Source organism: Siniperca chuatsi, linkage group LG21 (genome assembly GCF_020085105.1).
Source record: "Siniperca chuatsi isolate FFG_IHB_CAS linkage group LG21, ASM2008510v1, whole genome shotgun sequence".
Taxonomy (NCBI): Eukaryota; Metazoa; Chordata; class Actinopteri; order Centrarchiformes; family Sinipercidae; genus Siniperca; species Siniperca chuatsi.
In genome coordinates this window covers 3362307-3388625 of record NC_058062.1, presented here as the reverse complement: position 1 = coordinate 3388625, position 26319 = coordinate 3362307, and the positions used below count along the sequence as shown (strand labels likewise).

The 26319-nt window shown below is 41.0% G+C and overlaps 1 protein-coding gene and 1 long non-coding RNA gene across 2 annotated transcripts; both read left to right on the top strand.

The window, feature by feature from the left end:
- The first annotated feature begins 261 nt into the window (after nucleotides 1-261).
- On the top strand, nucleotides 262-1598 carry LOC122869204. Its single transcript, XR_006376264.1, has 3 exons — nucleotides 262-509; nucleotides 697-861; nucleotides 1245-1598. It is a non-coding gene; the product is annotated as an uncharacterized LOC122869204 (long non-coding RNA).
- A 9717-nt stretch (nucleotides 1599-11315) lies between these two features.
- hlfa (HLF transcription factor, PAR bZIP family member a) lies at nucleotides 11316-25686 on the top strand. Its single transcript, XM_044180900.1, has 4 exons — nucleotides 11316-11713; nucleotides 12659-13015; nucleotides 20245-20459; nucleotides 21595-25686. Exons 1-4 carry the CDS (start codon nucleotides 11599-11601, stop codon nucleotides 21808-21810), a joined length of 903 nt encoding a protein of 300 aa, XP_044036835.1. The 5' UTR covers nucleotides 11316-11598; the 3' UTR covers nucleotides 21811-25686.
- Nucleotides 25687-26319: the final 633 nt, after the last annotated feature.

Here is a 26319-nt window from a genome sequence, read left to right as displayed (position 1 = left end):
TGTGTGTGTGTGTGTGTGTGTGTGATTTGTTTTTGTTTTTGGGATGGGGATGTGTGTGTGTGTGTGTGTGTGTCTCAGTCTTTCTCTCTCTGCGTGTGTGAGCAGGTTTGCTTCACCAGTGTGATTACTCCCTTAGTTTTGCAGAATCACGCAGACTGTGTGGATGAATTCTGGTCATCATGTCACTTTAGACTCAGTGCAGTTTACACTCAGTATGTAATCAAACCAACAGCCTCATGTCGGTGGAGAGGATCAGCCAAACTCTGGGTTGACTAACTCTGAGCTGTCAAACTCAGAGTTTTCGGTTTCAGGACAGTTGATAACAATTAGTTTAATCATCTCTGAGTTAAGTTAACCCTGAGTAAAGCACATGCATGATGAGATAAAAAGCCCTCATCAATGGAAGGCAGATAACATGATTCATCATGGCAACAGGAGCAAAAAAGGGCTCGATCCTCCTACTTCTCCCCAGTGGAGTTAGAAATCTTGAATGAATGCGTATGCAAAATGTGAGTATGTATTTAAGAAAAACAGCAATACATTTTTCACTAACAATACAGTTAGTGAAATTTTCTAAGCAAAAAAAAAAGTTCACTTTTCAGCCATACCAACACTGCTAACACCTAAATGCCTTTATACATACAAGTTTCCAAATTTGTGCTTACTGGATATGTTCACATTTGACCTCCATTATAGCCAGTAGAAAAAACGCTGATGCCTGAAAAACAGGTGGGGGTCCACCACCGCTCACAGAGCCCGAAGATCTCTTCAGCCTCAATCAAAACAGTGGGCGACCTATTTCTGAAGGCATCTCTGGAGGAAGCTCAACCACCCCCCAGGACACAAGGGCCTGCATAAGAGGTTAGTTATTCAAATGAATGATATATGTACATTCATCCTTTTGTCAGTGTTACCTCAGTGACACCCACCCATCCATCTTAGACACAACTTGGCACACTGATTTTCTTGTAATGGCACAATTCTTTGTAATTGACTGCTGTTACTTTTTCAGATTCTTAGTTGTCCTTCAGATATCATAATCTGTTAAGGTTAGAGCCTTCTGCCATAACAGACGTCCATGCAGTTGCAAGTACTCCTTTTCATTACAGAAGGATAATGACACCATGTCAGCTGCCACAGAGAAGGAAGATACAGAGAGGCCTATTGATGTTTATACATTAAAAATAACAGTTGATGATAGTGTTGTACCATAATAAAACGTGCACCTTCTTTTTCTCTAACAGAGCAATGCTGGAAATTACAGTGAGGAAGAGGGTCCATCCACCTCCACAGCACAACTTACCTCACTAAGATGCTGTTCAGCATTGGCTCATGACTTACAATGAAACTAAGTAGACCTGGCACTGTGAAATTCATGTCAATCCTTTGTGTTCCTACAGCTCCCTGTGAAACAGGTGTACTTAGAGAAACAAATTGAGAAATCTAATTTAGAAATGGACCACAAAAGGCTGCAAAAGACAAAAATAGAACTGCTGGAACATCAGTTAAAGGTGGGTGAGGTGCCCACAGGTGGATGATTTTACTTGTTTGAACAACATAAAATATTAACTACTGTACTGCATTTGTACTTGTGGGAAATAAAGGAGACTTACAGACATAAAAAGAAAGGAATACTGTCTTTATTAAACACTGGGGAGGTGATGATCACTCAGAAATGATGGTAGCATATTGTTTCTCTGACTGCTCTTCCATCTCGTGTGTCAGGATCGTTATCAGGATCACTGGTTGAGGAGGACATTGTTCTCTAATTGTGGCAATGTTGTGGAGAATCACACATGCCACCATAATGTCACATGCCCTTTCTGGGGTGTTTAGAAACAGGGCAGGGTGTTTATTGTTTAGATAAATGATCGACTGTGCAGAAAAACGGTAACGACAGATGATCACCCTCTCCCGACGGAGATTTCAGCTGAGTATTTGTGCTTCAATATCAACTGGCTCATCAAGAAAAGGACACGCCATGTCTAACACTTCCTTCAGTCTGCAGGCTTCAGCTAAAGAGGAGGAGAAACTCAGGGTTAGTTGAAGAAAACCTGCCAGCGAGCAGGGAGAGGATTGAAGTTTTCCTCTCTATCTTGGTCGGTCAGTCCACTACTTTGGTCCAGATATCTCAACAGCTGTTGTATGGATTGCCATTAAATTTGGTTCAGACATTCATGGTCCCCAGAGGATGAAGCCTACTGACTTAGGTGATGCCATGACTTTTCTTCTAGCGCCACCATTAGGTCAAATGTTTGTACATTAGTTGATGACTAAATATCTGCAAAACTAATGACATTCCCATTAGCATTTAGCACAAAGCACCACTGTGTCAAAGTATAGCCTCACAGAGCTACTGGCATGGCTGTAGACTCTTAGTCTTATTAATTGTTTGGTGGTGGCGCTAGAGGAAAGAAGTCCGTAGGATTCGTCCTCTGGGAGCCATAAATGTCTGTACCAAATTTCATGGCAATCCATGCAGTAGCTGATATTTCAGTCTGGATTCAGTTGGGTTGAGATCAAGTGACTGTGAAGGTGACGGCATATGATTCACATCATTTTCATCAAGCATTCAGTGAGCCCTCGTACCCTGAATGGAAGCATGTGAATTCATTATGTCTCCCCACTCATTCATTCTGGTTTTTCTTTAATTTGTCACCCTTCTGTAGAAATAAATCAATATAATCTGATATAACAGAATATCTCATAGTGTTTGAGAGAAGATGTCTACTTTTCTTTTTTTGCATAGAGTTGAAATTCAACCAGAATGAACAAAAATCCAGTGAAAGTGGAAATTAACATTTCACACAGGCCAGCTAAAACTCAGTCATGTACATAATGAATGCTATAATCTAATCCTTTAATCACTTTAATCGGATACTTTTTCCTTTACAGCACACACAAGTCTGAATTAGTGACCAACCTCCAACATAACCAACATTTACTGTAAGATTACTGCCACAGCTGCCATTTAAGTTGTTTACCCTCTGCTCTCAGCATTAATTACCAAAAAGACAAAATTAGTCCCATTTCCACAGTACTTTATGAAATTGAATTTCAAAAGCACTGTTACTCTCGCCAGAGCTGCCAAATCATTAATTTTCATTCCCAAGTGTCACTCTGCTCTAACAAAAATTACAGAATTCTCACAAAGCGAATAATCACTTTAATGGATGGAAATTCTGCTCACATCATTTTGTCCAAAGCTGTACTTCGTTTCAGACGATCTGAGCTCGTTTTTTTAGCAGCAGTGTGCTCCTAAAAGGAACGGATTTTGAGAAATGCACTGAAAACAAAATACTCCTTCAATAACCAGCATCCTTTATATATTTCCTTATTATGGGTCTACTTTTTGACTAATTCATCCTTCTGCATTTTAAACAGTCAAGCCTAATAATGAAGAAACCCAATCAATCAATCCATGCATCACTTTTCCCTCCTACCTCTATAAATGGACTCGAAGCACATTACAGGCTCCAAAAATATACAGTATCTGTCAGCCACTTGTTTCACCTGCAGCCCTCTCGATGTGTGTGGGCACCTGAGTATATGGCGGCGAGCAGAGGGATGTGAGTGTTTAATGCAGTGTGTGGGATGTGGAGATGAACAACCCTACACCTCAACATCTCTCACCTGCTGGCAAGAGGAGATGATGAGCAAGTAGGTGGAGAGTCAGCAGGAAATCAAGAGCCGTAACTGCTGATTCTGTTCTGTTCTGAGCCTGAAGCAGAGCTGCAAAACACAGGGTTGTTTCCATTTCTCATTCAAAGACAGGAGAATGTGGTTTGATGTAATTATCCTACCATACTGTAAACATGTATTACTTTGTGGTTAGGTCTAAAAACAGGCAATCTGAGCCCCCGAAATAAGGAAAATTATGAGGGTGAAATCATAATTTAGAGCCATATGATTCATTAAGTGACACATCAAGCAGATCATGTTTCATAAGGAGTTTCTTCTCCTTGGCTGGCGAGGTTACCGGGAAAAACATGAACCTGACACTCAGGCTTTGTCATGATTCACCCTGTTTCTAAACACAAGGTTTTGTTGAAGACTTTCCAGTGGAATCAGATCTTCCTCGTGGCCCAGTTCTGTTTCGTAGGAAGTACTATCGCTGCACATATGCGACCAACCAGCTGTTAGCTTTAGCCTCAGTCTGTTAGCATGATATCATTAGCCATCAAATGTATATTTTTGACCCCTTATACGGGGTTCTCATTTTAAATGAGTGAGCTGGAAACAGCATTTCAATCAACTAACGTTAGCTAGCTAGCTACAGCTAGCCGGCTAAAAATGAGAAGCCTATTTTTGACTGTCTGAAACCAAGAATCCATTGTTTTGAAAATTACTATGAATTTCGATGTTACCACTGTAAACTGCATATGTGCTTTGAGAGAACGGAAAGCTTGGCCAACGTACCAACAATAACTAAGGGGGGAGGGTTCAGCGAACTTTGTCCTTCGATGTTAGTGAAAGTGTACTTGTGACTGCTGCTGCTCTTTGCTAGTGCTGTTCTTCTGTATTTCCTCCAGCCACATGGGCAAAAGTACAGGCCTATGTGGATGCCCAAACTTTACACTCATATATGTGATTATATGTCATTTCCAAAACCGTGGGCATTAATCTGCTGCTATAACAGCCTCGACTCTTCTGGTTCCAGGCTTTCCACCAGATTTTGGAACCTGGCTGCATGGATTTACTCCCATTCAGCCATAAAGAGCATTAGGTCGGCCACTGATGTTGGCCAATAAGGCCAGGCTCGCAGTCTGCCTACCCGTTCATCCCAAAGGTTCTTTATGGACCTGATTTAAGACGTATAAGCAAACATACAGAAAAATATTCCAGTCATTTGGGTCCATTTTTAAACAATTATTAAGTTTTTTACTCGTTATTGTCGTCATTTTTTTGTCTCCTGTCTTTTCCAATCTCTTAAAAGAATGCCCCATTGTGAATGTGGTGAAAATAGGCTGATAGTCAAGTCTCTCGCTTTGATTTAACATGCAAAAAAGGCCAGAAACTAGCATAATGTGCAGCTTGTGCAGTTTTATTGGCATTCCAAGCATATGAGGTGATTACATGGAATTCCTATGAGTATTATTTTAAGGGAGATCTTCTGCAAACAACCTCTGATGGAAGCGTCAGAAAGGCCTGAGTGAAGGTCTGACTGACTGAACAGTGTCTGCTGGGACGGCTGTGTAGTTTCAGTCCATGTAATTGCTTCGCTAAGTGTTACGTAACAGGAATAGTGTTGTTGCGGATTCCGGATCATTTCAGCAGCAGCAGCAGGCTTAAAGCCTCAGTGCTGCTGGATTATTCTGCTATATTTCATTAAGCTTATTTGTTTGTATCCCCTCCTCCTTCTGTTATCCCATTTCTCAGAAAGAGGAAACTTGGCGTGTGACATCACTTGACCCATTTGTGGCCTCAGGTCAGGGTTCTGCTTTAGGTATTATATTTCTCACACACAGTTGTTGTTGTCTATCCAATTTTCTTGCCTAAATACATACAGCATGTTGTTGACCAAGTGGAAAAAACTTTGTCTTGTGTAAAGCCTAAAGAAGACAAAAGGTCCTTTTTAGTTTGTTGGCCAAATATCTGTGCTATGATAATAGGTGTGACACACCTGTCCACATAATTCTCTGTACTTTTGGTCTATGGGGCTGTTTTTCCTGGTTTGGGTCCCTTAGTTCCATTGAAGGGAAATCTTAATGCAATAGCATACAATGATATTTTAGACAATAGTGTGCTTTCAGCTGTTTTGCAACAGTTTGGGGAGGGTCCTTACCTGTTTCAACATGACAGTGCCCCTGTGCACAAAGCCATGGGTGAATTACCAATCATTAAGTTACTATCTGGGTAATGACTCTGCTTTGCATATTAGACCCATATAGGCAACACCCCTTTTTCCACTAATAATCACACTTTTTAAAAACGTCATTAAAATAATAATAATAGTGGTTATGATAAATGTAGGATGTCTATTTTTAAAATTGGACTATCTTTGTACGTGTGCGCCTCACAGCTTTTTGTTTTTCTTGATCACCTGATACATTTTAGCATCAACGTGCCACATGACCTACAAACAAGAAAGCGGAAACAGCACTGCATTATACTGGGCTGCATTGATGGGAAAATTATCACTGCAACAATAATTTTATCCTCCATCTTGACGCTAGCGAGGTGAACAGAAAGCTTCACTGTTTTGCCAAATGACCTTGCGTTTTTTCACCAGAGCCCTGTGTGTCGACACCCCTGCTGAGAGAGTCATGTGTGTACAGGTTTCCATGCCAACCAAACAGCTGAGACAGCCACCATCGTCTAAAATGTCCGCAGTGTCTGGTCTAAACGACTACCGCCCTGTGTGCCACAGTGCTTTGAGAAATTGGTTCTCCAGCACATCAGAGACAACATCCCAGCAGTTTGCATTCAGAGCTAACAGATCCACAAAGGATCCCATCTCCACTGCCCTCCACTCATCCCAACAACACCTTTTCAGCTCAGCATTCAACACAATCTCCCTCATTAAACTGATTGGAAAACTTAGCACTCTGGGATTGAGTACTACACTCTGCAACTGGATATTGGGTTTTTTTTATGCATTTAATCTAAATGTAGGTATTTTTCGTAAAACACTAAAGACACCATCCAAGCTCACAGAGAATGTCCCCCATAACTCATAATGTTCTCCACAAGCTCTGATAATGTTGTGGGGGGGGGGAACATTTGATTTGCAATATTCACAGATCATTTTACAGATGTTAAAGAAAACTCCTGCAAAACATACAGTAAAAGTCAGAATATTTTAAATTCCACTGAATGCAAACATGAACAAATGACCATTGCATGTCATTCATGCAAGGACATTCTCTTTTAAAACTGCTTCTTATGTCACTTTAAAAATGTTGCCACACAAAAATATTTTCTTTATCTGTAAAGCAAACATCATAATAAAACATATTTTATGGAAATCTTAATGTCTAACTGAGGAACAGCTAGGCTCTGTTAACTGTGTTATCCCCTCTGCTTCCACACACAAGTCTTTGTAGTCCACTGTCACAGTTTGAAATCACATTTTCACAGGGATGAAGTTCTTTGAATTTATCTTTTTATGTGTCCTTGGCTAACTCAAGCAATGATTCAGGGGCATGCTGCTCTGTTCAGCTGACCACTTTCATACAACACATGTTTTGTTCAGCTTATACGTCACAAATTTCCTTCTACAGAGTTTTCTCACAGTTAAAAGCACTTGTTATTCTTGCAGAGAGACGAATGCTCTAAAATTCAACAATTTACTTGCAGCTGATTGGGCCAATGTGACCCATCGATACATGTGACCTTTAACCACTGGCCTCATTGCAGCTCTCAATCATTCATCCGTCTTTAAGAAAAGCACTTCAGTTTCTGTTGTTGCAGAACAAAAGGTATCTGTTTATATGAAACAGAAGGAGCCATCTGATTGGCTGTTGAAAAATAGCATTTGGCAGGGGAGTCTCAAAAAATATTTGTCTGTGCATCAGAAATACATTTGTGGATCTGTTTTACATTTATATACAATGATAAATATTTTTGTGTGCATTGAAAAATGTTGTCGTGGAGAGAGTCATTTATATATAAATCCCGAAATACATTTGTGAATCCTTCTGTGCATTCATTAATATTGAGACTGATCTAACTCCATACGTAATCCATGGCAACATTATACTTCCTGTTTACATCCACCAAGAAACTTAGAGCATGATTATCCCCCATAGAATTAAAACAGAGAATTATGTAGTTTTGTTAATTATTTACCTAAGAATCAGAGATCTTAATGTGCCCAGGTGAGATCTGGTATTTTATTGCTCAATAAAAAAACTGGTTAATATATCATTCTGGAAGAAAACCACCTTTGTCCAATGTGCCATTGAAATGATATGGAAATGAGATTTCTATTGTCTTTTTTACTGGTAAGTATGCAATATTTAGTTATATAACATGAAAACTGCTGAGTTAAGCTGAGTTTTCAAAACACATTTTCACACAGGAAACATTTAAGTCAGTCGGTTACTTGGAGAAAGCCTGGGAGATGAGGAAGTATGTAGATGTTATAATGTATAATGTTATGATTGATGTTTTTCTCAGTTTTGTATATCAGAATCAGAATCAGAAGAATCAGAATCATCTATATTGCCAAGTAGGTTTACACATACAAGGAATTTGCTTTGGTATTTTGGTGCAAAACAATAAACAAAGTAGAAATATAAGAACTATAAAGCACGTAATACAGGTCAAGAATCAGAAATATAAAATTGACAATAAGCTATTAAAGAATATTTAAATAATTATAAAAAAATATGAAGAATATGTACAATATGACTGTTATTTAAATCACAGTTTGTGCATGGATGTGCAATGTGAAAAATATTTACGTGGGAATGTGCAACAGTTTACAGTATGAGCACAGTATGAGCACTGTACTATGGTGCACCATCATTGTCTTTGGCAGGTTGAATTTCTTCAGCTGCCACAGGAAGTACGTCCATGTGTGACTAGAAGATGTCGCTGTGTACGCTGCATATGTTTTACATACAGCGGTGTCTTGTTATATACCAGGTGGGATGAGCCAAAGTTTTGACATGAACTAAAAACCAACTAACTTTAGGGCAACAGAGTTGAGGTCATGACTGAGAAACATCCTCACCCAATAAGACACCTTCTGAATGATTCAACAGTTTAGCACATGGAGCCCCTGGAGAGCATCGTAAAGATACACGATTTAAAAGGCAAATTCAGAATAGAACAGTACAAAGACTTTGATGGCATGAAAAATAAGATCTTTGGTTTGATATGGCGTGACATTTTCATAGGCATGAGGACAGTTTCAGATGAAAGGATTTGTTCCTGTCTGGTCCTAATCCGTGTCTGCACAATCAGCTCCTTTCATGAGACTTGTCATTCTTGTCATCTCTGATTTTGGGGAATTTCTAGTGGAAAAGAAGTGGTGCTGATGATAAAGACTAATCATTGAAAACTAACAAATGCACAGAGTGGAGCGAGGATTTTAAACTGACTCAGCCACTACTACACTAGCGCAGATAGAATTGCAGTCTGACAACACCCATTGGCTGAAAGTAGGTCAAGTTTAGATTCACGTCATTCTTCACTGTGGCACTACAGTGGATTGTGTCCTCATTGCTCAGGTTTACAGTTGAATACAGCGACCCCGAGAAGCTTATTTTGTCATGATTGTAACAAAGACCTAAACCACTCATGTTGAAATTTGTGATATCGCAGTGGTTTTGGAGAGTTTATGCTCATTTAGGAACATATCTCATCTGAGACAAGAAACTGTACCAGTCAGGGATCGATTCTGTGTCGCTCGATTCATAAAGAATATGACACTGCTCTGACTTTGAGAGCATATTTTGCATCCAAATTTTAGTGTAAAGCAAATGTGTCTCGCAACAAATGTACTCTTACGCCTAGAATACCTATTAAATGTAACTGTTGTTTTATGTGTTATATTTGGTTTATGTTTTGATCCTGTAAGTTCTAGTTAATGTTTCGATCTGAGAAAAGGCTTAAAACTTGATGAAAGATCAGTACATATATTTAAATTGGAAACAAAGGTCTTTTTAAATAGTACTCAAACACAAGCTGACAAAGTTGCCATTCACTCAGTTTTCATTGGCAGTCTGATGACAAATTTAAGAGTTTGCTGATTTAAGAGTGTTTTCAGAGAAAATTGCCCACAGTCATAATTTTGGAAAATGTTTTTTGTTGGGTTGAAAAAATAACCAAACAACATAAAACTAACTTTCCAGTCTGTTAATGGGCCTGTCCATCCCAGATTTAAAATTTTGGCATACCTGCTCTAAATATCTTGCGGTGCTGCAATTGCAAGAAAATGACATGGGAGCAACTGAAACATAAAAGATGTTGGTAATAGACTAAAACAGCAGTTTACGACAGGCAGTATATATGATTGTCTTAAGGGGAAGGAAGTGTAAACTGCTCGGTCAGTTTGAGGTTTGAAACATGCCATAAAACCACAAACAAAACAAAAACAAATCATACTTAAACCAGTGTAGTTCTATAAAAGAGGCACATATTACCAATTTGGGAACATTTTGACCCTGATTTCATTTCTCATATTTACCCATGCATATTTAAAGGTCTAGTGTGTAACATGTAGGAGGCGCTATTAGCAGAAATGGAATATAATATATGTAAGTATGTTTTCATTAGTGTATAATCACCTGAAAATAAGAATCGTTGCGTTTTCGTTACCTTAAAATAAGCCGTTTTTATCTACAGAGGGAGCGGGTCCCCTTCCACAGATGTCGCCATGTTGCACCGCCATGTTTCTACAGTAGCCCAGAACGGACAAACCAAACACCGGCTCTAGATTGGGCCATTCACGTTTTTCACGAGTTTCGCGGCCACCGTAGTTTCTCCTACACGTTTGGAAGGGGAGGGCGAGGCGAGCGGTATTCAAATGGTTGCAATCTGCAATTTCACCGCTAGATGCCACTAAATCCTCCACACTGGACCTTTTAAGTAAGCAACTAATGCCATGACTAACATTACTAAGTAAAAACTGTTGAATGAATGCATAGATGTACAATAAAAGAACATTCAGCACTAGTGTGTCCCATGGCCGGATTAACCCGCTAAGAGGCCCCCAGGGCAAAAATGAACTGTGGGCCCCTTGTGACTCCTTGAAGATAAAATTAGAACTAGATTTTAACACAGCGTCTCCACAAAGAAGGGCACCAAGATTAGGTACTAATGCAGGTAAAACCTTTTCACCTTTTCAAGGCCCTTTTCATTTCAGTTTGTATTGTACTTCAGTGGTGCATGTTCCAAAACAAATTCTCACTTAATCAAATCACCACAAACTAATAACTGTGACTTTAGGGGCCTCCAGCCTTTAGTGGCCCTAGGACTGTTGCTTGCTTTGCCCTGTTGGTTCTCCAGCCTTGGTTTGTAAAAGAACTACTGCTACTACTGTGCATATTCAGTGGGCCACATACCCGGAAGGTAGAAAACATTTTTTTCCAATTCTCATTGGAATGAATAAGTGCCATTTTGGGGTCTGGTATCCAGTTCAAATAATACATCCGTGTTCAAAACGGTAGTCCACAAACCAGTGGGTGACGTCACGGGGGCTATGCTTCAGACATTGAAACACTTAAATGCAATATTTCCGACAGTCCTTTAAGGCAACATTTTCCAAGCGGCCGCTCAGAGCTATGAAGTTGTTTTTACCCACGCGACCTGTCCGCGCCGCGAGAAGCGTCCCCGCCCTCCCGGTGGTTTGACGTCACCGGCGTCAGTCCGCACATGGATGGAGAAGTGTAGAGGCTCCGTCAGAGCTCCGGTCCCCCCGCCCTCCTCCTCCAGCTATTTGCCAGCCAGCCTCTACGACAGACAGCCAGCCGCTCACCGTCCTGCTGCTGCGCGGAGTCCTGTCTTGTCCCTGCGAGCCCCGGCGTCGTTTTTCCCGTCTGCAAGGATCTCCACGGGCTGGCGAGCGAGTTCGGTCGCGTCTCTTTTGGGGGGGGAAATTCAGTCGTGTCTTTGCGAGCTTTATTCTCAAATTGCCCTTCAAGACATATGGAGAAAATGGCCAGACCTCTTCCTATAAACACAACTTTCCTGCCGCCGACTCACGGCGTACTGAAATCCCTGCTGGAAAATCCGCTGAAGCTGCCTTTCCATCACGATGAAGGTACGTTTTTAAAACGGACAAAACTTGACTCGCGCGTACACCGACTCGGATTTCGCCTCCTCTCTGTGCGGTGTTTCTCCGCTGGCTATTATGATTCTGTAGAGAAATCCATGGTTTTGACAGATGAAACGCAGAGTGACTCCTCTTAACATTCTACGATCTTTGTCGAAAAAGAAACAATGTAATCCTATTAGCTGGGAGGCTGCAGAGATACATTAAATAGAATGTTGATCGTCTCGGCTGAATGTTAGTTGACTGACAGGTTGACGTGAACTTCAGCTCAAGCTAACAAGCTATTTTAGCTCATACTTCTTATCTCGTAAGTAGCATAATACAGTATGGTTTGCATGTGCTATTATTGTGACGCACCCCCATGCTGTTTTTAGCTTAGGGGTGCGTTTTAAACCCTCTCGTCTTCAATGGGATTTATATTAGTGATACCACACGCTGTCGATAGAGGGCGTCTTTTCTGTTCTGAAGCTGTTGTGGATGCTTGCAGTACACCCTCTGTTTGTATTGAGTGTCATCACATTATCTGAACATGAATGGAGACCTAATTTTTACTCTTAAAGGGTCGGTTCACCCAAATAAAAATAAAAAATCAAACAAATAAGTATTCATGCAAATAGTTTTTGATTTTGTTTGTCTAGTTAAGACTTCTGTGACCACCACAGTACGATGGAGAATTGAATTTAGTTGGTAGAGCTCACAACATTGAAAAATGACACAGCTACATGCCTTGACAAACAATGAACTTTGAAGCTTTCAGTTTGGGTGAAATTAGTTTCCAGAGAAAATTAAAAAGTTCCTAATTAAAAAAAAATAAATTTTAATAAATTGGTTGAACCGACCCGTAATGAAGCCCCAGGCATACTTTCTATTTATACCTATGCAATGACCCGTGATCCTGAAAGACAATGAAATGACTGTGTGCAACATTTGCAGGATTTGGGAAAGACAAGGAGAAAGAGAAGAAGCTGGACGATGAGAGCAGCGCAGCCAACCACCCACAGTCGGCCTTCCTTGGCCCGACCCTCTGGGACAAGACCCTGCCCTACGATGGGGACAACTTTCAGCTGGAGTACATGGACCTGGAGGAGTTCCTGTCGGAGAACGGCATCCCCGCCAGCACAGCCCAGAGCAACCAGGCCCCACAAGCATCACAGCCGCAGCAGCAGTCCCCTCCACCTGCTCCGCCCGCCCCGCCCACACCCTCTGTGGTGGACCTCAGCAGCCGCGCCACCACCTCGGTTCACACAGGCATGGCACCTCAGACCTGCCTCCGCAGCTCCAGCACAGCAGGTAGGAATCGCATGCATTGGAGCCCGATGTGCACCTGAAAACACACCTGCACGCAAAGACACGGGGGCTCACACGCTTATTCACACCTCCTCTGTGTCAGGGGAGGCACTAGAAGGCTGTGCTGCTGTTTGCTCACCTGCTACACACACACACACTCACACACACACACACACATATATATATATATAAGTAAATGTCAGCCCAGATATGCACAGATAGAACAAGTTATTGTGATTTGTGTCCTGAGTCTCTGAAGGCATCGCCTCTGAGCGCTGATTTAGGTCTGATTCTCATTTAACTCCTGCTGTTTTAGCTTCTCCTAGTTAGAGCTTTTGACCACAGGTTAGATACACACTGACATACTTGAGGGCTGATTTACAGCCCCAAACTGGACTTTGGAGTCCCAGAGTACAGCCTACACAGGCCAAAGATGCAGCACAGTCTAATACATGAAGCTCTGATTGGCAGAAAAGGCTGACTGCCATGAGAGTGCTTACTTTAGTTTTTTGTGCTGTGGTTATAACGGTGTATTTTTCCTCTGTAAGAGTTTGCCTCGGTTTGTTTCATTTTCATTCCCAAGAATTCCCTGCAGGTTTGGTAATTACTGATTAAAAGCTGCTTGTGTGTGATTCTTTAAATTACTACATTTAGCGTTTGTCCTGCAGCGTAGACTCAATGAGATTTTTGATACATTTTAAGGCAAGAGAAGTTATTTTCATTTGGCTCTTGAGATCTTGAATTTCAAAATAGGTTTTGAACCTAAAAGCTTATACAGACCCATTTATTTCATTATGTATTACTTTAGTACTAAGTTCCAGTGTTTCAGTGTTGTGGTGATCAAAGGTGCCTTTTCGTAATGGAAAATCGTATTGTAATGAGCTGACATTAACTAGGCAGTTGGTATTTAGACTGAAGCGTTAAACTGTGTAACTGAGTTTGTTAAGCTGCTGCCAGACACTATTTGGGTTTTCAATTCACCAGACACCAGAGCGATTTGAAACATTTAAAGAGCCGACCCTCGTTATAAACAAACACAGCAAATTCTCAGCGGGCAAAACCCGACCGCGCCGCTGGAGACGGTTAGTGTTTCAATTCCAAACTTAACACAAAAAGTCTCCTGGTAGAAGATCTGACTGCATGTGACAGATAAACAGATGGGATGTTTGGAGGGTGATGGTGTTTTGTGATGCTATAAATGCTTTGTTTTTGTGTGTTTTACCTGTAACCGCCGAAGAGGTGGGGTCAGTGAGCCACTGGGATGTGTTAATGGACCAAGGAGTCGAATATGTAAATCACACAAGCTAGAATCAGTTAAATGCATATTAACCTTCTGTGCAGTTGTGTATTGGTCCAGCCGATGATTAAAGACTCAGCAGTTTGGATGATAATGGAGGATGAATAGTGTTTGTTCACCAACCTGTCAACTTTTTAAGGACTGATTTCTACCTGAGCAACAGCCACTCCACCAGTCATTTTTCCACTTAAATACGTGAAATGTGTCCGATCCTGTTTGCTTGTCTTTGGGTGGAATCGTCCCCGACTTCCCCTTGAAGGAGCCTCAAAACACGGACAGTCCCATAATAACAATTACGTTGCGACTGTTTGTGCCAATGTTGACACAAAAACTTCCTCTGAGTGTGCTGTGTCTTACAGTTTGAAGATTAGGAAGGAAGAAACCTTGAGGAGGTATCGTAAACACTACCACTGTAGTGTGGTAAATACATCAGATGACATCAACTCTTTTCAATAAATACATTCTTTGAATCCCATTCAATTAAACTGAGAAAAGCTACAACAACCAATGGCATCTAACTAGAAGTTCAACCGACCAATCCGCCAACAGTCCGGGCCGGAAAACCAGTTTATTTATAGAGCACATTCAAAAACACCGCAAGTTGACCAAAGTGCTTTCACAGACAGGTTTTCGTTTAGTGAGCCAACATATTTTTGTAATATTCATCTATATAGAAATTAATGTAAACCAAAAGTCTATCAATTATATTTTCTGAAAATGTATCATAGTGTATATATAATAACAAAAATCCCTAATCCTCATGTCAGGTTAATTGCACGTACCATGATGTTTACCATATACCAATCTAATTATGACTCTGAGTGTATGCAGACTGACAGCTGAGATACGGTAGTTTTAGCCTCCTTTTCTTTTTCCATCCTGCTATAAGGAACTTAGAGCTGCAATGTCTACTGTTATTTTTGATTAAATGAGTGATTGTTTAGTCTATAAAATATTTTTTTAAAAAAATAGTGAACGCATTACTTCCCAGGTGATGTCTTAAAATAGCTTGTTTTGTTTGAACAATAGTTCAAAAGCCAAAGATAATAAGTTTTACAATAATACAGAACAGAGGAAAGCAGCAAATCCTCACATGTAAGGAGCTGGAAACTGAGGATGTTTGATATATTTACTTAATAAATGAATTTAACAAATAAATGTTATATTGATTAATAGACTCAGCGTTTGAGCACAGTTTATCAGGATTTAGATTATTGGTCATATCATCTAGCCCCAGTTTATAAGAAGGAAAAGCAACCACAAGTGCAGCAGAATGTAGTTGTGTAGTGTAGTGAAAATTTGATTATTTCATGTCTTCTCCTCTAAAAATCCTTCATGTAACTGCATGTAACACCTAATGATTCTATGTCTGCAGCTAGAAAGGTGTGCAGACTAAGGTAAGGTAAGTTTTAGCTCGAATCTGAGAACGGTGCAGCCAGAGATAAACAGATGCTCCAGAGGAGGTGCATCTGTACAGTACACTTTATTCCAGCCTCAGTGCACGTGTGCGCACATACAGAGGCAGAATTTCAGCCTGCTTGCGTGTGTGTGTGTGTGTGTGTGTGTGTGTGTGTGTGTGTGTGTGTGTTCTGTTTGGGTCTGTCTCTGTCTGCGTCTCTGTGCACATTTACCTCTCACGTGAAAGCGGCTGGGGTTTCCTGCAGCTTCCCGGGCCATGTGACAGACACATGCAGGCGCCGTGTGCAGCGCTGAGCTGCAAACAGGAGCTTGTCACGGCATGAACCTACCAGCCCCTCATCCCTTCTCTCCCCCCCCCCCCCACCCCTCCTCCTCACTCTCATTTTCACCCTTCCCCTCCCTTCTCTCCCTTAAACACCCTCCACTTCCCATCCAGCCTTCCTTTCCCTCCCTGGCCGGGCTCAGCTCCGACACAGCCTGGACTCGAAGCCAAGGCACAGGCTGTACCCTACAGAGATCACATGGACTCTGGGGTGCTTTTGTCACGTGTGCGCAATATTGTTCCAGCTCTCAGAGTCTCGTCTAACCAGCCACTCCACTACCACAACAACCACAATCCCTCTGTGCCTGCGCTCTGCTTGCAAGCAATACAGCGGGCGGCTGATAACATTGTTATCACTACCAACAAACAAATGAACGGGCATTGCAGTATTTTCTCAGTCTGAACGGCCTGCAGACGTTGAGGGACTGTGTCAGGGTTGCTTCAGTAGATGGGCCCCTGTGTGCTTTTGGCGGGGTCCGAAGGGGAAGTCAGATGTGGGAGGGGTCAAAGGGTGTTCGTCAAGGAAAGAGGGTTCAGTGAGAAACATCGATCAACGAAATGTGGAGTTCATATATTAACAACATGTAGAATAATACTACTAGTCAATACTTATCAGTGTACTTATCAGACCTGCACTGCATATCCTTTTAATTTTATCTTTCCCATTGTTGTAGTAGCCAATTTCCTCTGGCCTGGTTTCTTGCAAACCGACTAGCTTTCCTCTCAAATGTCTTGTCATGTGGCCTGTGGACGGGATCAGCATGTCCTGCACGAGTGGCCTGGAGGAATGAAATCCTCTTGACTTGTATGTCGTGGAAACATGGTTGATCAATCAATCAATTGGAGGACAGGTTAGCATCACGTAGATGATGAAGTGTAAGGCTGGTTTATTTTCTGGTTTATTGTCCAAAAATCTCAAAAAGGACCAACAATGTGTTATTCCAGCTCTCAATACTTACGTGACTTACTTACATACGTGAATCTTTAAAAACAGCTCACAAATATATAGTTCCATTTATTTATTTATTTATTTTTAGAAAGGCTCAGTAATTTCCTCAAACAGCTGCTCACTGTAGTTTTTTGCAAACGTGACTCAAACAGGAGGAAATGGTGCATTTGTTGGGGACTACTTTCAGCTGCGTTTTAATACACAATCTTAAATTTGGCTTGAAGGAACGCGTCACCCAGTGCAACAGTGCGGCTCACTGATGTGTTTTTAATAGCTTTTGAACAACAATGGAGCTCTGTGGCACAGAGGAAGAAGAGATATCAGGTCTTTGGATACACACACAATACTTGTTAGTAAGGGATCAATTCATTGTTGATTGTTTGGTGTTTAATGGGATTTGTTGACAATAGGAAAAATATAGAATATGTGGTCATGTGAACCAGTTGCAGTAGTCTTGTTAATATTCTGAAACTATTTTAAAGTCAATTAGAAGAAAATCTTTTTGCCCTTCAGCCCAAAGGTGAAGGGCTGAAGGGCAAAAAGCCAGTTCTTCCAGGTCAGAATCCAGCAGCTCAGCTTATCACTGACTGTAGCGCTATCACCCACACAGCTACATGATAACACTTAAAGTAACTCTGATATGATCATCTAGCGTGACACCAACCTGCAACCAGCGGTCTGTGTAAATAGATAAATACTCTCTATGAAAACAAGTTCCGCATGTATTTAATGAAGAGTTTCAGCTTTCACACGGCTCTTTGTAGGTCAGCTCTGCACTACCTTTCCTGGCTTGTTAATTTTAGATTTCCTGTTCAGGAGGGGTGGAGGAGGAGGAGGAGGGCGGGGGGACTATTTTGTGAATCTACATTCGTCTACTCCCTCTCCCCTGGAATGTGTCGTGCATTAGTTGAGGACATTACAGGTCAATGAACGGGCTTGTACATCTACTTTTAGCCCATGGCCATGCCACTGTGTTTTAACTAATAGCTAATTTAGCTAATTAGGAGATCAAAATGACTCGCAAAGGTGATTAGGGCGAGGTGGCTATTTGCAGTTTGAGTGCAGGCCTGACAGATTGTCTAAGACAGCGACTAGTTCTCAGTTTATGAATAGTGGGAGGTTAAGTTGGCCGATATGTGTCTTAGCTTATGAAAATGTGAGGAGTCGTGTGATTCATCCAAAGGTCAGAAATTCTAGGAGCTGATGGCAGAAAAATCATTGTGTTAAGATTAGCAACAATTTTATTAATTTAAATAATTACTCAAGCAAAAATGCCAAAAATTCTCTGGTTCCAGCTTCTCAGACTGTTTTATATCATTTTAATTTCAACATGTTTGCGTTTTAGACTGTTGGTCGAACAAAACAAGCTATTTGAAGATGTCTCCTTGGGCTCTGGAGACTTGAGATGGACATCTTTCACTGTTTTCTGACATTTTACAGAGCAAACAATTATCCAGAAATCTAGAAAAAAAAAGAAACATCAGATTAATGGATAATTACAATAATGATTAGCTGTATCATTTTGGGAACCGTACCACAGAGTATCAAATCGTCAAGCACCCAGAGTTGCCGTTGAATGTCTGATCACATTCGTAGTCTTGTTTACTTTAGTGCTTTAACGATAAATCACTTAGTTGATTGATGGAAAATGAATAACTGTTTGATATCTTTTGAGTTTCTTACGGTAGGTCAAAGCAATACATTTTAAATAATTGTTTACTTATTATTTGATCAGATATTCAAATTTTCCCAAAGCAACGTTTTGCCAGTTTTAGACGGCCTGCTCTTGTAGGGCACTACTTTTTATTAAGGAAAACATGTTGATATTTCTTTAAAGTAAAATGTGGGGGAAAAGTACACATTTCCAGCCTTACCCAGCCCTCCTTATGTGTAGTGAATTGCAACATCAACATCTGTTGAGGCATATATCTGAATGTTTTCACCGAGATATTTTCCCACATTTCTGCTCAGTTTTATGAGGTGATAATTAGCAGGTTTTTATAGTCCTGCATAGTTTTTTAAACAAACACTTTTGTTTTCCTTGTTGGGAACAGAGAAATCCGAGGCAGCGAGGCACTCAGTTGAGGTTTTCTGTCTCTGTGATGAAGAAGCCCATCATTTCTTCTGAGCAGGACCTCTCCTGATGTACAGACAGCAGACTGAGCAGACCTCCTGTTTGTACACAGAGAGCAGTCAGAGCTCTATCTGATGGCCCCTTCTCAAATCTCCACCACAGCCAAGCGGAAAGCAGTTTGTGTACACTCTGACTGAAGGTCAGCGGCATTGACTGGCTGTCATGGCAGGCTCACAAGTACACAAATGTAGGTCATGATGTACAGGCTGCCAGCACATCAGCAGCTAATGAAAATGCCTGCTGCACTTTGCTACTTTCAGTCGTATTCCCAGCGGTTCCCAGGTGTGGCTTGAATGACAAAACAAATTAGTGCTAATGTAATGAATCACAGAGAAATTGTTCCATTTAGGCCGGCTAATGAACTGAATCACCCTCCACTGGTCGGCCTGCAGCTTCAAATCAGTTGGAGAAGGCTTGAACAACAGGCTTGTGAAGTCATGCAGCAGCTCACTGAGATCACCTCCAGACAGTTTCAAGACAAAATCCGGTGGGTCCAGATCAGCTGACAGGAGCTGCTGAGAGCTGCAGAGCTTAAGATAAAACAGTCTGTGAGATGATTTCTCAGCGTGTTTACCTGCATTTTTAAAGCTTGTGTGATAGCACCACCTGCTGGTCGGGCGACGCAAATACTTTCTATACAGACAAAATGTTTAGGGTTTTGTTTTTTTTCTAGAAAAGCAGTCACCTGTTCTCTCGCTTTACATCTGCACCGACACTCAGGCTTGTACCGTTAAGTCAAAGCCTGACATTTCTTAACGGATCAGCCCTCAGACACACAAACATGTGAGCTCAGAGGGAAGAAAGGCAGCATTCAGCTCCCCCTCAGAGGCCTCCTGCTCAGTGCAAGAGGCTCCTTCTGTGTCCTCTGACCTCTGTCCAGCTGTAAGAGCTTCACAGAAAAGATCTGCTGATGAGGACTCACTCATGACGTTGCATGACCAATAATCCCAAATGGACGTGCCACCTTGAACTTTAATGGGGCCATTTCTTCCATTAGAGTCACAATCAGAGGTGCTTAGTGTTAGTAATTAGAGGTTTGTCTTTTCAAGATAATAGGATGATTCTGTGTGTTTGATGGCAGCTAATGTGTGTTATTTTTGTCCTCCTGCAGCACTGCCCTCAGCCCGGGACACCCCCAGCCCCATCGACCCAGAGTCCATCCAGGTGCCCCTGAGCTACGAGCCCGACCCGGCAGACCTGGCTCTGTCCAGCGTGCCCGGCCAGGAAATGTTTGACCCCAGGAAACGCAAATTCTCCGCAGAGGAGCTAAAACCGCAGCCCATGATCAAGAAAGCCCGCAAGGTCTTCATTCCCGAAGACCTGAAGGTAACCTGCTGTTCCCTCTCTGTCAGTTGTTGATGAGAGATTAGACCTGTTGTTTCGGCCACGACGTTTGGGCCCATTGTTCCATAACAGGTGACGTCTGAGGCATGTTAAACCCTTAGGGGAGGAAGACCATGGACTGAAAGCCAAACTAGCTGCATTCTCAAACATGGGGAGCTTATGAAGTGGTTAATAATAATCTAAAGCTATAGAGGAGAGGAAAAAATGAAACCTGAACAATAATGCAATAATATGTTGTTTTAACACCCGTACCAGAAGGGTGCAGCTGTTGTATTTCAACTCAAACCTATTAATACCCCTGATCAACATAATAGTTTGACGATGACCTTTTAATAAAAACTGGATTTTAGCCAGCTGCTGCTGTACTTTGACAGTTTTCAATACTCTATGGGCACATCATGATCTGTACAGAAAAAGTACTGAGGTTTGATTCCCATCCCTATCAAAGTCGCAGGCTTCCTGTAAACTCGTTTCAAATAAATAAAATGAAAAGGCCCATTCCAAAAACCATCTAATAAAAGGGTTAAACTAAAAGGTTTGACTTTAACTTTTTTTAAATGGCAACTGTTTCTGTTGTGAATTTCGTTATTTCCCCCCCAAATTAAAGAGAGAGATCAAACATACAGAAGGATGAAAATCTTTCTTTACTGCAGCTTCAGTCCAAACACGTTAACTCTATTTAGCAGGAATTGTAAGTGTTTGGTGTGTTGGTTTAGGCCGGTTGGTTCAGATGAATCATGCAGCGTTAGACAACAGAAACCCCTCTGAACAACATGATTACCTTTTTCTTTTATTTTTAGACTTTTCTAAAAAATTAACCTCCAAAGTTTTCAACAGAGGGTCTGTGAAATTTTATGGCAAATCACCAGATGAGAATCACGTAATTTATTTTTGTGAACCAATATTCTTAACAGATAGGTTAACATTTTCAGACTGGAGTTTGCTGTGCAACTGTAAACGTATTTTACTGGTGATAATATTTTAAACTGACAGCGTTGAGTCAGCAGAGCTTGCAGACCTTTTGACCCTGCCAGCAGCTAGCTACAGGCCCGTGTTAGTCATTTTTGATAAACACTGTTGTTGTATTCAGTGCTAACCCGTCTGATCTGCTCTTCAGGACGATAAGTATTGGGCCCGGCGCAGAAAGAACAACGTGGCAGCCAAGAGGTCACGGGACGCCCGGCGGCTGAAGGAGAACCAGATCGCCATCCGGGCTGGCTTTCTGGAGAAGGAGAACGCTGCTCTCCGCATGGAGGTAGCGGACATGAGGAAGGAGCTGGGCCGCTGCAAGAACATTCTAGCTAAATACGAGGCCCGACACGGGCCCCTGTGAGCCCCCAAAAAAAACCCTATCACCAACCCACGCCCACTTCACTACCCCAACCCACCTTCCCTCCAGTTTGAAGGACAATGTGTCTCTTTTGGTGGCACTGCCCCGTCCTCCTCCACCACCCCCACCTCCTTGTCCTCCTCCCTGAAACCTCCCGTCTCACCCTCCTCCCCCTCAACCAACACACACCTGTATGATTCAGGTATTATAACTGTCATTTTGACTTCTATCATAAGCTTCGATTTGTCTGTTCCTTCTTTTACTTTCTGTACACATCGTTCGACTAAATATATATACATAGATAAATATATGTATTTACACATGCATACTTCCCACTTTAATGTACTGTGAGGAGTTATGAGCCAACCCACCAGCTGAGTCCACCGCTACCTTCCACTTTTGAGAAATGATGCCATGCTGTTTGTTGTTCACTTTCATACCGATTTTATACGTGAGATCAGGACTTAAAACTGCTTCCTGTTTCCCTTCTTCTCCTCTGTGTTATAACCATGTGACGTGTCTGAGAGCCTGCTTATAACCCCCAAATCTTGTGTTTTTTAAGCCATGTAAAAGGTTTGTTTTTCTCTCATCAGCAACATCATCTTCTTTTTCACCCTTTACTTGATGTTCGTGTTGTGTTTCAGTTGTCTAGCCCTCCCAGCGCTCGAACACAACTCCCCTCTAGCTTCTCTAACAGCATTCTCAGTATTTTAACATTCAGATAGCACATTTTTCCTGTGCAATCGTGGTGTAAATTTGCATTTTGTTTTTTCTTCATCAGCCGGACACTGAGCAATAATTCCTATCCAGAACTAAACTAACATGACTACCTACATGTCCCTCACCCCTCCCTGCTCCCAGATCCCCCTCTCTAACCTCTCACTTTAGCTTACCTTTAACTAAGATAACCTTAGTTAACCTCTGCACTAATACGCGTCTCACAATCTGATCCGGTGCAATGGTCCCACTCGCTCAAAATTTCCTCCGCCTCATATTTATCAACCTTTTATTTCTCAGAAGGAAGATTGTTGCTTTTTTATATATATGTATTCTGTTAATATAATTGTTAGTATTAATACTACTCTTGACATGGTTGTCGTTTAGCCTCCTCCTTGTTTTCAGATTTGAGCATGATTTTCTTTCACAGAACGAAAAGCTGCTTACAAATCGGATCTTCTTTTTTTTTTTTTTGCAACGTTGTTGATAATTCTTTTTGCTTCTGTTTAACTTAGCATGATTAATATGAGTGCTTTTATTTTAGAAATCAATACAGATGTCTGTAGTCTCTCATTGTAGCTCTACGTTTGCCCTCTTTTTAAAGATGGCTGTATGAATGTAAAAGATGTTGACAAAAAAAAGTTGGATGGTGTTGTCCAATACTGTGGTTAACCCAATCAATTTGTTTACTGCAGACCAAACGATTCACAACAGAGATGATATATTGGTTACAAGAGATATGTTTATATAAACCTATTCTAAGTTGTTCTTTTTGTACAGTATTTTTCCTATACATTACTGAACTATGTATTTTAAAGGCACAACAGATCCAGAATATTATTAAAGAATACAAGTATATAACTCAAAGACAAATGCATATAGTGGTATTTTGATATTCTATATATTAGTTAGGATGTGGTCGTTTTAGAGAGATTTGTGGATATTCAGCAGCACCCAAACCTCCTGGGCATTATTATCATTATTATTATGAATATTATTAGAATTATTAATATTATTGTGACACTTTATGTTGGTGCCACCTTTAGGCTCCCATGTCATGTAAATTTAACTCTAAGGAAGCCGATGCTGAAAATGCAGTACAGAAGAGAGAATGTACAGTTATGCCCTTTTCAAAATCCATCATCTCAAATCCGACCAGAAAACACACTTCATGATGTTCATCGTGTTTAGTGTTGTAACCTTCCCCCGACACATCCCGACTTTTAATGAGTCGTCCAGGCTTTTCTTTCTTTCGGTGGCTAATATTCTAACTTTTTGAGGGTTTTTGTAACCACGCAGTTTGTTAGTCTTGTTTCTTTCTGATCTGATTTGACGGGATGAAGTTACTATGACGGAAGGGAAATCTATGGCTGGTTTTCTATTGCTGTTCTATGTGTGTTTGGTTCCTTCAGCCAATGCAGTTGTAGCGTGTTCCTGAGCCTGAGTGATAGACACTGGGAAGCTTTATTTCTTTTTCTTAAATGAAGGCTTGCAGTGGAGTCCCCCCAAATGTTAGTTGTGATGTCGTGTAGAGCTGCAAAGGTTTTTGCCAGTCAGTCCAAGACTAGGATGCGACCGATTCATGTTTTTGAGGGCTGATATTGACGCTTCTGATACCTTGTATGGAAGTCCAGGGCTGTCACTCTAAAAAATGAAATCATCCAAAGGAATAGTTCGACATTTTAGTCATTATTTGCTTTCTTGCTGACAGTTAGATGAGAAGATTAATGCCACTTTCATGTCTGTGCATTAAATACGAAGTTATAGTTAGCAACCGCTTAGCTTAGCTTAGCACAAAGACTTAAAACGGAAGGAAACAGCCAGCCCGGCTCTGTCCGAAGGAAACAAAACCCACCTACCAGCACCTCTAACATCTGTACACAGACTGAAGTGTAATAGCAACAGTTTGGTTTTATGTATGTATATTTCCTGGATGGGTGCAGTGAAACCTAATGGTGACAACAAGACTTTAGTCACATAATGTTTTTACACGTTTGTGTTTTTTTGTACAGATTAAACAAACGAGATATAACACGATAATTAGTGAGCTTCAGAGGTGCTGGTCAGTTCGGACAGAGCAAGGATAGCTGTTTCCAGTCTTTGTGCCAAGCTAAGCTAACCGACTGCTGGCTGTAGCTTAGCGGACAGACATGAGAGTGGTATTGATTTTCTCATCTAACTCGGCAACAAAAAATCCCAAAGTGTCAAACTAGCCCTTTTAATACAATAGAAATTTCCTTTTCTGATGAATAAAATTATTTTATTTGAATAGTGGCAGCCCTGGACTTCCATATTTTCGTACCAACATCTTAAAATTTTGAGGCATCAGTATTTGGTTCTTTTCAGGGTGGAAAAGAGTACGAAAACAGGATTTAAAAACATTCCAACCCTAAACGAAACAATCAGAAAAGCCAATATCGGCCCAATAAAACATCAAACAGATATGTAGGTCAAATCCCAGTCCAGGCTTGGTTGAACATTATTGATCCAATCCAAAGGTGTGTGCGACATAAAATTATTCTTTTCTAGCCACAAACTATTGTCTTAGTATTTTTGCGCTTTAGAGGGTGTATCCCTTCTCCATCTTATCTGCACAGACACACTCGAGTGCGAACAGGGTTTGTAGAGAAGAGTGAAGACTGGAACGATGCCTCCTGAGTCTGGGGAGCATCTTTTTATGAAATCATACATATATAGGAAAAAGCCAATAATTAATCCATGTGTATCCCAAAATTACCTCACTGTTGAGTGATTTGACTACCTCACCCGGAAACGTTAACCATAATTCTGAGTCTATTCCAGTGCCTTGAATACATTGACTGTTCCCCAGTCTCTCAGCAATGTAAAGTTCTCATCACAGCACCACTCGGATAGGTTCAGATCTGCACTGAAGGGCTTCTTAGTGCATCAGAAAATCTATATATTATATACACTGGCAACTCTTTTCATTTCTTATTTTGGACATTGCAACAGACTTGTAACCATTGTATTCATGGCAACACCAACGGACTGTTTCAGAGTGTATAAAAATACAACAGAAATGTGTATTCGGTCTTGTTTGTCATGGAATGGATGCATAACATTTATTTGTGCTGTTCGGCCCTCAGCCTCTCCGTCTCTCTGTAATTTGTAGTGTCTAATAAAATCCCAGCTCTTTTCTGACTTGTCTTCTTTCTGTGCTCATCCATGCAGAACGGTTTTATAAATTACACAAATCATGATGGAAAGCCTAATTATCACTAGAGTTGGGTATCGAACCTCTTTGAGTATCGACCAAAATGTGTCCGTAGCATCGAGTATTAAAAACTGTATTGAAATTTGGCACTGAGCCTAGTTTAATCATTCTTTCAGATATTTCCTAATCTACATTGGGAAATTGGGACATTTAGCAAATGTGTGCCTTTTTTTTATATAGCCAACGTTTTTGCACGGCTTCTTTGTGCATTTTGGCTAATTTTGGTAAATAAGAATAGGGATCTGTAAAAACTAAAAAAACAAACATTAAATTCAAGCAAAGGTATTTTATAAAGGATCATTTTGATAATTGAATCAAAACCTGGTCATGTTTTTGCGGTGGTACTGAAACATTTTAGGGTTTGTATCAACCAAAATGTGTCTCTGAAAAACGCCAGGAGCGGAACGAAGGCATTAAATGCTTGGTCAGATTCTTAGTCTTGTGTACTTATTCTGTATTTACCGACATAAAGGTCACTGCAGCCTTTAGAAAGAATAGAAACCTTCAAGACAATTTAGTAAAGATTCAAATAAAACTTTTGCACACCCCCAAACCAAAGG